Source organism: Lithobates pipiens, unplaced genomic scaffold (assembly GCF_037356315.1).
Source record: "Lithobates pipiens isolate NorthernLeopardFrog02 unplaced genomic scaffold, aLitPip1_a1.2 Scaffold_28, whole genome shotgun sequence".
Taxonomy (NCBI): domain Eukaryota; kingdom Metazoa; phylum Chordata; class Amphibia; order Anura; family Ranidae; genus Lithobates; species Lithobates pipiens.
Genome location: NW_027507789.1, coordinates 208,843,400 through 208,856,587, shown reverse-complemented (window position 1 = coordinate 208,856,587; position 13,188 = coordinate 208,843,400). Strand labels below are relative to the sequence as shown.

Here is a 13,188-nt window from a genome sequence, read left to right as displayed (position 1 = left end):
ATCCCCCCTCCCTCCAAATAACTACCCACTGATACCCCCCCCCCCACATACTGACACCCCCCCCCAAATAACTACCCACGGATACCCCCCCCCCCCCACATACTGACACACTAACACTCCTCTACACCCCCCCCCAATGAACAATTCCCAGTCCATCTTCCAATACAACCCCCAACCCACTGCCCCCCTAAATCACTGAATCCCCACCCCTCTGGCATACATCCCCTTCATCACACACTGACCCCTCCTCATCCCCCTTCTTTATCATCACACACTGACCCCTCCTCTTCCTTCTTCATCATCATCACCACACACTAACATCCTCCTCATCCCTTCTTCATCATCACACACTGGCCCCCTCCTCATCCCTTCTTCATCATCACACACTGGCCCCCTCCTCATCCCTTCTTCATCATCACACACTGACCCCCTCCTCATCCCCTTCATCATCACACACTGACCCCTCCTCATCCCCTTCATCATCACACACCTGACCCCTCCTCATCCCCCCCTTCATCATCACACACCTGACCCCTCCTCATCCCCCTTCTTCATCATCACACACTGACATCCTCCTCATCCCCCTTCTTCATCATCACACACTGACATCCCCTCCTCCCCCTTCTTCATCATCGCACACTGACCCCTCCTCATCCCCCTTCATCATCACACAATGACCCCCTCCTCTTCCTTCTTCATCATCACACACTGATATCCTCCTCATCCCCCTTCTTCATCATCACACACCGACATCCTCCTCATCCCCCTTCTTCATCATCACACACTGACATCCTCCTCATCCCTTCATCATCACACACTGACATCCTCCTCATCCCCCTTCTTCATAATCACACATTGGACCATCCTCCTCATCCCCCTTCTTCATCACCATCACACTGACCCCCTCCTCACCCCTTCTTCATCTTTATCATCACACTGACATCCCCTCCTCCCCCTTCTTCATCATCACACACTGACATCCCTCCTCCCCCTTCATCATCATCACACACTAGCATCCTCCTCATCCCCCTTCATCATCATCACACTGATATCCTCATCCCCCTTCATCATCACACTGACATCCTCCTCACCCCCCTTCTTCATCATCATCACACTGACCCCTCCTCATCCCCCTTCATCATCACACACTAGCATCCTCCTCATACCCCTTCTTGTCATCATCACACTGACACCCTCCTCATCCCCCTTCATCATCATCATCATCACACATTGACCCCCTCCTCTTCCTTCTTCATCATCACACACCGACATCCTCCTCATCCCCCTTCATCATCCTCACACTGACCCCTCCTCATCCCCCTTCTTCATCATCACACACTGACCCCTCCTCACCCCCCCTTCTTCATCATCACACACTGACCCCTCCTCATCCCCCTTCTTCATCATCACCCACTGACATGCCCTCACCCCTCTTCCTCCTCATTATCACACACTGACATCCTCCTCACCCCCCTTCTTCATCATCACACACTGACCCCTGCTCATCCCCCTTCATCACACAATGACCCCCTCCTCTTCCTTCATCATCATCACACACTGACATCCTTCTCATCCCCCTTCTTCATCATCACACACCTGACCCCTCCTCATCCCCCTTCTTCATCATCACACACTGACATCCTCCTCATCCCCCTTCTTCATCATCACACAAACTGACATCCTCCTCATCCCCCTTCTTCATCATCACACACTGACATCCTCCTCATCCCCCTTCTTCATCATCACACACTGACATCCTCCTCATCCCCCTTCTTCATCATCACACACTGACATCCTCCTCATCCCCCTTCTTCATCATCACACACTGACATCCTCCTCATCCCCCTTTTTCATCATCACACATTGACATCCTCCTCATCCCCCTTCTTCATCACCATCACACTGACCCCTCCTCACCCCCTTCTTCATCTTTATCATCACACTGACATCCCCTCATCCCCCTTCTTCATCATCACACACTGACCCCCTCCTCATCCTACTTCTTCATCATCATCACACTGACCCCTCCTCATCCCCCTTCATCATCACACACTGACCCCATCCTCATCCTACTTCTTCATCATCATCATCACACTGATCCCTCCTCATCCCCCTTCTTCATCATCACACACTGACATCCCCTCCTCCCGACGTCCTCCTCATCCCCCTTCCTCATCATCACACTGACCCCTCCTCATCCCCCTTCTTCATCATCACACACTGACCCCTCCTCATCCCCCTTCTTCATCATCACACACTGACCCCTCCTCACCCCCCCTTCTTCATCATCACTCACTGACCCCTCTTCACCCCCCCTTCTTCATCATCACACACTGAGCCCTCCTCATTCCCTTCTTCCTCATCACACACTGACCCCTCCTCTTCCTTCTTCATTATCACACACTGACATCCTCCTCATCTCCCTTCTTCATCATCACACACTGACCCCTCCTCACCCCCCCTTCATTATCACACACTGACCCCTCCTCACCCCCCCCCCCCTTTCATCATCACACACTGACCCCTCCTCATCCCCCTTCTTCATCATCACCCACTGACATGCCCTCACCCCTCTTCCTCCTTCATTATCACACACTGACATCCTCCTCACCCCCCTTCTTCATCATCACACACTGACATCCTCCTCACTCCCCTTCTTCATCATCACACACTGACCCCTCCTCATCCCCCTTCATCATCACACAATGACCCCCTCCTCTTTCCTTCTTCATCATCACACACTGACATCCTCCTCATCCCCCTTCTTCATCATCACACACTGACCCCTTCTTCATCATCACACACTGACCCCTTCTTCATCCCCCTTCTTCATCATCACACACTGACATCCTCCTCATCCCCCTTCTTCATCATCCACACACTGACATCCTCCTCATCCCCCTTCTTCATCATCGCACACTGACATCCTCCTCATCCCCCTTCCTTCATCATCACACACTGACCCCCTCCTCATCCTATTACTTCTTTATCATCATCATCACACTGACCCCTCCTCATCCCCCTTCTTCATCATCACACACTGACATACTCCTCATCCCCCTTCTTCATCACACACGGACATCCCCTCCATCCCCCTTCTTCATCATCATCACACACTGACCCCTCCTCATCCCCCTTCTTCATCATCACATACTGACCCTCTTCCTTCTTCATCATCACACACTGACCCCTTCTCATCCCCCTTCATCATCATCATCATCATCCATCATCATCATCACACTGACATCCTCCTAATCCCCCTTCTTTCATAATCATCACACTGACCCCTCCTCATCCCCCTTCTTCATCATCACACACTGACCCCTCCTCATCCCCCTTCATCATCATCATCACACACTGACCCCCTCCTCTTCTTTCTTCTTCATCATCATCATCACACACTGATCCCCTCCTCTTCCTTCTTCATCATCATCATCATCACACACGGACCCCTTCTCATCCCCCTTCTTCATCATCATCACACTGATCCCCTCCTTATCCCCCTTCTTCATCATCACACACTGACATCCTCCTCACCCCCCCTTCTTCATCATCACACACTGGACCCCCTTATCATAATCATCATCATCATCATCATCCTCATCCTGACATCCTCCTCCTCCTCATCGTCATCATCATCATACACTGACCCCCTCCTCATCCCTCTTCATCATCATCATCATCATCATCATCATCATCATACACTAACCCCTCCTCATCATCATACACTGACCCCTCCTCATCCCCCTTCATCATCATCATCATCATCACACACTGACATCCTCATCATCATCACACTGACATCCTCATCATCATCATCATCATACACTGACCCCTCCTCATCCCCCTTCATCATCGTCGTCATCATCATACACTGACCCTCCTCATCCCCCTTCATCATCATACACTGACCCCCCCCCTCATCCCCCTTCATCATTGTCATCATCGCACACCCCCCCTTCTTCATCATCATCACACACTGACCCCTCCTCATCCCCCTTCTTCATCATCACACACTGACCCCCTCCTCTTCCTTCTTCATTATCACACACTGACATCCTCCTCATCACACACTGACCCCTCCTCACCCCCCCTTCTTTATCATCCCACACTGACATCCTCCTCTTCCCCCTTCTTCATCCTCTTCTCCCTCCACTCCTCTCTTTTTTCCCAGACTGAAATCCTTCATACACCTCATCCTTCTCCCTCCCCCTTCCAGGCTGCACCAGCAATACACACATGCCTGTTTCCCCTCCGGACCAAACATTTACCCCTCCCATACACGCATGTAGACCAATGCCCTGTACACATACACATTGCCTCCTGCTAAGTGTGTATACAATGTTTAACCCATGGATGTTTCTCTATGCTGTCCTCTTCCCCCACCTCTGCCTTTCCGGAAGGATATGTTTATACCCCAAACACACGGCACCCGGCTCTGTCACTCCTCCCTCAGGCACACCTTGTATGGCTACTGACTTCTCACGTGTTCTTTTTCTCTCTGCAGGTTTCTGCCATCTACGCTGACACCCGGACAGCTTTTCAGTATGACAGCATGCTGGCGCCAAGGACCGGCCAGTGCCAGGACTTCCTTTGTGGGACGTTGCAATCTCCGAACGCACCCGTCTCCCAGCCTCAGCCTGTACAGAGCCGCTTCTCACCAGTGTTTTCCAGTGTCATCCCCGTCCCCAGACACAGGTCAGCCAGCAATGACACCCACTGTACAACTGTACCATGCAAGGAACGCATCTGGTTATTACATGCACTCTCATAACAAACAGCTTTGTGTTGTCAAAAGGACAATTTTTTTTTTTAGACTGCTGTTGTCTATTTGAATGATTTCCAAATGCGATGACCTGCAGCGTTAAGTAACAGGTTCATTTACAGCAGATCTAAACATAAAAGTAACATGTAATATATTGCAGCTTGCTAGTTCTGGGATGTGCTGACTGCATTTGATTTCCCCTAGTAGAATGCACAGTGCAGAGAAGGATGTTTTCTCTTCTGGTTCTGCTCACAGGACATAACAATGACACAGTATTGTCAGCAAGATCAGCATGTGTTTTTTTTTTTTTTTTTATTTACTTGTCAACTATTCTAAGGCTGGCCATACACGGTGCAAATTTCTTTCCTGCAATCATGAATTGCAGGGAAGAAATTTGCACGATTCCCCCGACAGTGCTGACAGGGGAATCCCTCCTGCGGGGCCATTGTCGGCTGGGATGAGACACAGATTATAGCCAGCGGCTATATGAAAAACCTCTAGTTTGGGATTTTTATGGCAATGAAATAATAATTTAGTAAGAAAATATGTGTGTGTAAATATATATATATTTTTTTTTAAATATATAAAAAAGGACAAAAAGAGTAGTAGAGAAATTCCACATGTATAATTATACAAAGCTTAAAAACAATGCATGATGTATTTGGATTGAGTTGGAAGTGGAATGACCACCAGTGGAAACCGGATGGTAACGAGTAGAGGGTTAACAACGCGTTTCGAATAATAAATGCATAAGAGTTCCAGAGTAGTAGAACTTCGGCCACCTGTAGGCCAGATGTGACGCGGCAACGCAGGACGTGCCGGCGGTGCTTCTGCTGTCATCGCGGCATGCCTGCGCATTATATAGAGATGCCGGGGACTGCAGCTTGTGCCATTCTTGATGTCTGGAGGAGTCAAAACCAGTGGAGCTGTGCCATTTCAGGCAGCCTGACCGTTCTCATTAATGTAGCCTGACCGTTCCCCGTAATGTAGCCTGACCGTTCCCATTAATGTAGCCTGACCGTTCCCATTAATGTAGCCTGACCGTTGCCAGTAATGCAGCCTGACCGTTGCCATTAATGCAGCCTGACCGTTGCCATTAATGCAGCCTGACCGTTGCCAGTAAGGCAGCCTGACCGTTGCCAGTAAGGCAGCCTGACCGTTGCCAGTAAGGCAGCCTGACCGTTGCCAGTAAGGCAGCCTGACCGTTGCCAGTAAGGCAGGCTGACCGTTGCCAGTAAGGCAGCCTGACCGTTGCCAGTAAGGCAGCCTGACCGTTGCCATTAATGCAGCCTGACCGTTGCCAGTAATGCAGCCTGACCGTTGCCATTAATGCAGCCTGACCGTTGCCATTAATGCAGCCTGACCGTTGCCATTAATGCAGCCTGACCGTTGCCAGTAATGCAGCCTGACCGTTGCCAGTAATGCAGCCTGACCGTTGCCAGTAATGCAGCCTGACCGTTGCCAGTAATGCAGCCTGACCGTTGCCAGTAAGGCAGCCTGACCGTTGCCAGTAAGGCAGCCTGACCGTTGCCAGTAAGGCAGCCTGACCGCTGCCAGTAAGGCAGCCTGGCCGTTGCCATTAATGCAGCCTGGCCGTTGCCATTAATGCAGCCTGGCCGTTGCCATTAATGCAGCCTGGCCGTTGCCATTAATGCAGCCTGGCCGTTGCCAGTAATGCAGCCTGGCCGTTGCCAGTAATGCAGCCTGGCCGTTGCCAGTAATGCAGCCTGGCCGTTGCCAGTAATGCAGCCTGGCCGTTGCCAGTAATGCAGCCTGGCCGTTGCCAGTAATGCAGCCTGGCCGTTGCCAGTAATGCAGCCTGGCCGTTGCCATTAATGCAGCCTGGCCGTTGCCATTAATGCAGCCTGGCCGTTGCCATTAATGCAGCCTGACCGTTGCCATTAATGCAGCCTGACCGTTGCCATTAATGCAGCCTGACCGTTGCCATTAATGCAGCCTGACCGTTGCCATTAATGCAGCCTGACCGTTGCCATTAATGCAGCCTGACCGTTGCCATTAATGCAGCCTGACCGTTGCCATTAATGCAGCCTGACCGTTGCCATTAATGCAGCCTGACCGTTGCCATTAATGCAGCCTGACCGTTGCCATTAATGCAGCCTGACCGTTGCCATTAATGCAGCCTGACCGTTGCCATTAATGCAGCCTGACCGTTGCCATTAATGCAGCCTGACCGTTGCCAGTAATGCAGCCTGACCGTTGCCAGTAATGCAGCCTGACCGTTGCCAGTAATGCAGCCTGACCGTTGCCAGTAATGCAGCCTGACCGTTGCCAGTAATGCAGCCTGACCGCTGCCAGTAATGCAGCCTGACCGCTGCCAGAAATGCAGCCTGACCGCTGCCAGTAATGCAGCCTGACCTGTGCCATCGCTAGGGCTGCTCTGTCTTCTGTCAGCACGTGTCGGGTCAAGCCGGAAGATCGCCCGGCGCTCACGGGGACCTGGGATGTTTCTCCTCCACTCTCCTGCCTCGCTTCCACACTAGCGGTGCGACGGGGGGGGGGGGTGGGGGTGCGCCCGTCGCACCATAAGACGCAGAGACATTTTCCCCCATATTTTTGGGGGAAAAAGTGCGTCTTCTGGTCCGAAATATATGGTATATGAATTCTAAAATGCTACATTTTGTACTTTCAGAAGTGGTATAAATCCCTGATGAAAATTTAGCTTATGCATTTATTATTCGAAACGTGTTTGGATATCCCTCTACTCCTTTTTTTTTTTTTTTTTTTTTTTTTTTAACCATCTGGTTTCCACTGGTGGTCATTCAGCAAGTAGTTGGGGAAATAACACTTCCAACTCAATCCACTACATCATGCATTTTTTTTAATCTTTGTATAATTATGCAACATGTTGAATTTTTAAATATCCCAAACTCGAGGTTTTTAATATTTTCTTGTTACCATAGCGATGATGGCAGTTGCACACCTAGTCACATGAGCCGTCTCATTTTTCATAGCTAGCAGTGGTTGTAATCCCCTGAAGTGAAAAAAAATGAACAAAGCATACTCTTCTATAGTGTATACTTGCCTTTCAAAGCACATACTATGCTTCTTACCTCTCACTTGTTCCTCTATCTGTATGAGCCACTTCTGACAGTCCATGTCTACACCAGACAATACCTAGATGGCCCCCACCCCCCTGCGCTAGTTTCTCTATGAGATTCTGCTGGGAGGGGGGAGCGAGAGCATGTCCGTTCCCCTTACTTAGGTATCAGATTACACTCCTGCTCTATGCTGTGCAGTGTGTGACATCATCAGATCCCCCCTCCTGCCTTCTGGAGCTTAATAATGCTGTCTAAATTCTGTACTTTAAAGGGCTCCGGAGAAGAGATGGCTGGAGATAAACGGGTATGTAGGAGGTTTTTTTTTCATCTGTTTATTATCTTGAGCTGGTCAATTCACTGGGTATATGCAAGGGTTTACAACCACCTTAATGTCCATAGACGGCACAGCGAAAAAAAAAAAAAAACTAACAGGGCTTCTAAACCCCACCATTGTTTTCAAAACTTCTCCCTTGCTTCCCTCTATCCTCATCGATAGAGGGAAGCAGGGGACGACAGCCATGCTGACCAATTTGATGCCATGTGGGGCATATGGCTGACCCCCCCCCACCCCCTCAACTTCTGCAGCAATGCTGGCAGCACTCATATGTCTATTTCCCAAAGACAACCTCTGTATATGATGCTGAGCACCACTCAACTTCTTTGGCCAACCATGGTGAGGCCTGTTCTGAGTGGAACCTGTCCTGTTAAACCCACTGTATGGTATTGGCCACCGTGCTGCAGCTCAGTTTCAGGGTCTTGTCAATCTTCGTATAGCCTAGGCCAGGGATATGCAATTAGCAGACCTCCAGCTGTTATAGAACTACAAGTCCCATGAGGCATAGCAAGATTCTGACAGCCACAAGCATGGCACCCAGAGGCAGAGGAATGATGGGACTTGTAGTTTTGCAACAGCTGGAGGTCCGCTAATTGAATATCCCTGGCCTAGGCCATCTTTACGTAGAGCAACAATTCTAATGGCTAATTGGGCCCAATTTGGACATTTTCACTTAGGGGTGTACTCACTTTTGTTGCCAGCGGTTTAGACATTAATGGCTGTGTGTTGAGTTATTTTGAGGGGACAGCAAATGTATACTGTTATACAAGCTGTACACTCACTACTTTACATTGTAGACAAGTGTCATTTCTTCAGTGTTGTCACATGAAAAGATATAAAATATTTACATAAATGTGAGGGGTGTACTCACTTTTCTGAGATAATGTATATATTGTATGTTTTACTATTTTGGGCCAGTTTTCCTTGATAATGTACTACCAAATGAAAGCCCAATTTTGTACTGAAAAAAAATAAAACCGGGTATAATCCACCTGAATGCACAAAGTAGTTATGGTATGTACGGTTTTACTAACGCATGTCAAAATTGTGCTTGGGCATTAACATTTGTTTTACCCTCAGGCATGAAGGGGGTTAAATAAGACTTCTTGTAGTTTTGTGCATTTGTATTCATTTTTTGGTAAGGGAGGTCGCTCTGATTTAAAGAGGAAGTAAACCCTGATGGGTTTACTTCCTCTTTGTTTTCCTACAAAGGTATGTGTCACTTACCTGACATAGGAGCCAGCGATGTCACCACTGTCCCCTCTTCCACGAAGCATCCGTCTTTCTTCTGGGGGTATTGCTGCTCCTGCGCTGTGAGTGGGCGGAGCAGCGATGACGTCACTCCGGCGCATGCGCACGGCAGCCGTCAGCAACGGCATGTTAGCCTTCACTAATGGCATGCTTAGTGCGCTTGTGTCGTTACCTATGGCGCGCATGCGCCATAGACATCGGTGCCCGATTTTTGTTAAAATATCTCCTTTAAAGAGGAAGTAAACCCCGATGAGTTTACTTCCTCTTTCATTCCCTGCAAAGGTAAAGCATAATGGACTACTATGCATCGCACAGTAGTCCATTATGTGTCACTTACCTGACACAGGAGCCAGCGATGTCACCGCTGTCCCCTGTAGTTCCAAGCGTCCATCTTCTTGGTGGGTCTCGCTGCTCCGGCGCTGTAATTCGCCGGAGCAGCGATGACGTCACGTGCGCACAGGAGCCGACACTCACTACACATCACCGCGATCTGCGGCTTACCCAGTGTGCCTGCGCGCCGCTGTCTATGCTGCAGACAGCGGTGGCTGTCTTCAGGTAAATATCTCCTAAACCGTATAGGTTTAGGAGATATTTCTTGGACCTATAGGTAAGCCTAGATTAAGGTCAAAGTGGTTTGTAAGGGTTTACAACCACTTTAAGTGGATGTAAACAAAAAAAATAAAAAATATTTTTTCCCACATGTCATAATGTAGAGTATACGATTTCCTATCATTTGAGCCCAGTCTTGCCACAAAGTATTAATCCATCTCTGAGCAATCCTCTTTTATTTTTCAGTGAGATAAATCTTGACAAACAGAAAAACTTTGTCAAATCCCCCTTGCTGTGAGTGACAGGTGATTTACATATCTCGTGCACTAGCCTAAGAGACATGCATTATTTTTTAATTCCCTCCCACTCCTTTCTTCTGCTGCTCTGCCAGGATTGGCTGTTCCACACCTCAGCATGATTTGGCATGCTGAAGTCATGTGTGGACTTTTCTGGGTTTTGACTGGATGTTAGTGATCATAGCAGAAGTTCAGTGTAAGAAATACACAGGAGAAAATGCATGTTGATAAGGGGAGTGTAGAGGTGGGCGGGGAGTCTACTGACATCACGACTCCACCCACTGAGCCCCACCCACAAAATCTGCAGTTTTTCAGGGTCTCATAGCAGACAGAGGGGAGACATTTGACAGGTAAGTATAAATTCAGGAGGCATGTATATCCTTCTAGATGACCAATATTGCAGTAGTTTAGAAAGGATGAGAGTGTGTTCATGAGAGAGGGTTTACATCCATTTTAACCATGTAGGTTTAGAAGATATTTCTTGCACCTACAGGCAAGCCTTAATCTAGGTTTAAAGTGGTCCCAGAGGGTTTACAACCACTTTCAATATTCACTTTTGTAGGGTTAAATAAGAAGAACCCATATGTGTGAGAATTGCTATATTTCATGTGCACCCATATTGAATACCACCCATGATGTTGCTATGTAAGATTATATCCCAGTTTTATATCGGAGTTATTTACCTGCTGAAGTCACCAAGACGTTGGCAACCTCCCTTACCGTAATCGGTGAACTGTCCCGAAATGTCACTCTCCCATCAGGTGTCATTAAGATTCAGGAGCAGTCCAAAATTTAAATTTCAGCTTTTCACTAAATGGACTTTGCAGTCAAAGGGCCCCAACACAGCTTCAGCTAAGAAAAGTTTGGGGGTGGATATCACTTTCTGGGTGTTTTCTAAATGACTTTTTTTTTTCCCATCTTATTTTTATTTCAAGGACTGGTATTTTCTTATTAAAATATTTCTCCTTTCTTTGTAGGTTGGATGAGGCAATTGCAGCAGCTGCACTCACTAGCTTGTCATCGGGTCCCATGGCGCTGGGAGCTGGAGCAGGTACATCTATCTAGCTCACTTATGTTATCTACTCCCTGCAAACTGTGTCCTAGCCCCCGGCCTCTCCACTCTTTTTCTAAATGGAGAGCATTCGCCACCTTGATCCAGAAGTTGCATGCAGCATTGCCCCAAGGCTGCTGGGTCTCGGCAAAGCTGGGTATCAGAGCCCATTGTAGGACGCCATGGCTGCAGCCCGGTGTTTAAAGCTGAGCTCCAGGTATGATTGTAATTACATAGCTACATTCGCCCAGCTTGGACCAATGTAAGCATGCTTATTTGATTGGCTGCTGTGTAAGCTGACAACCACTGTAGTAGTCGTCGCTTTTGCAGTCATGGTCAAGATCTCCTGGGTTTTGTGGCAGGTGTCTGCAGCATTGCATACTGTCCACAGGGGGCATCTCGCTGACGCCACCGCCGTTCACAGAAAGCCATTCTCTGATTGGAAAAGATGGAGATTGTGATGTCACTGTTCCACCTCACCCTTTGTTTCACTGAAAGAAAAAACACGATGTTCTAATCCCCCCTCCCCCCCAGTGGTTTGTATGAAGTTGGGCAGTTACTTAGCACATGTCCAAGAGGAAAGCAGAGAGCGCTGCAGCGCCGACTTACTACAGGGATTGTTGGCTCTCCCAGCAGTCCCTCAGGTATGACATATGCATACTTACATTAGTCCATACTGGACCAATGCAACTAAACATTTAGAATCACTTCCAGGGTTCAGCACTAATCCATTTAACAGAGCTGAAGGAATATTTAGATGTTTTCACTTTTTTGTTTGAAAATGAAAGAGTGGAAAAAGATGGATTTCGGACAACTGAAGTTAAAGGATAAGTTCAGACAGAGGTAATGGTAACTGTAAGAACAAATACACAAGTGCATACAATACTTGGGTGATTAGATAACTAGGCAATTGGTCCATAGCATTAAATATGGCTGTTCAAGGGTTAAGCCGGTATCTGGCAGTTCAGGGTTTAAACAGATAAGTATCGTAGCTGGTCAGAAAGGTGGCTGCTGTCCTCAGAGAGCTTGCTCTGTAGTAGGCAAGAGAGGGTAGAAAAGGAAGTGGCACTTATATTGTGTAATTAAAGCATCCTTTAATACCACACTTAAGGTCGCACTTACAGGAAGAGAAGATTAAAAAGGCTCCTCTGAGATGGTCCATAGTGTGGTCCTCCTATCAGGATCCTTTAGTGCTTGGTCCAGTGGCGCTGCAGAAAAGCAGAACTGTAGATAGGTGTTTCTCGGCCCTGGGAACGTCCTGTGGCCATCAGGAAGAAGCCGGGGCCGGTGTGGAGCGCTCGTGATGTTACGGGTGGTACAATGACTTCTGGGGGAGGGTATCAACCAAGGGAAGAGATTCTGGATTGGCTACAAGCTCAGAGCCACTGCTCCTTCAATAGGCATCTCGAAGGACGTTCCCAGGGCCGAGAAACACCTATCTACAGTTCTGTCATTAAAGCATCCTTTAATAAAGGATAAGTTCACCTTTGATAATATGTTGCAAGCATATTCAGGGTGTAACCTGTTGAGAACATACATGTTCATGCACCCTGATCTGACAGAAAGCGGGGTTCTTCTTCATCTAAAAGGCCACGGCCCATGCTATCACAAGGGATGTTGTTCATCCTTTGTGATGGCAATAAAGTCCCAAGCCTCCGGTAAGATGTTGGGGGGGGGGGGGGGTTTCTCGAAAGAACCGCCACCTGGACAGAAGCTCTCCCTGGATAGAGGGGGGAGCCAGGGGGAGCAGCATCTGCCAGATGGTTTTCCACCGCCACTGCACAGTGATTTGTCACAGCTCTCCTCCTCGAGGACCCCCCCACACACACACACACGCGTACACACACACACGGCGATTACGTTGAATCGGAGGCCCTTGATTT

At 48.4% G+C, this 13,188-nt stretch overlaps 1 protein-coding gene across 5 annotated transcripts in view; it reads left to right on the top strand.

Annotated features, from left to right (window-relative positions):
- The window catches only part of SLC2A4RG (SLC2A4 regulator), an 88,646-nt gene that overhangs the window by 1,308 nt on the left and 74,150 nt on the right, over nt 1–13,188 (top strand). For 3 of the 5 annotated variants that reach the window (XM_077460409.1, XM_077460410.1, XM_077460407.1), the window contains exons 2-4: nt 4,508–4,698; nt 8,096–8,128; nt 11,232–11,305. In XM_077460409.1, the coding sequence (XP_077316535.1) occupies nt 4,508–4,698; nt 8,096–8,128; nt 11,232–11,305 (298 nt within the window). The remainder of the gene's footprint in view (nt 1–4,507; nt 4,699–8,095; nt 8,129–11,231; nt 11,306–13,188) is intronic. The other 2 variants (XM_077460411.1, XM_077460408.1) reach the window with 1 other exon arrangement.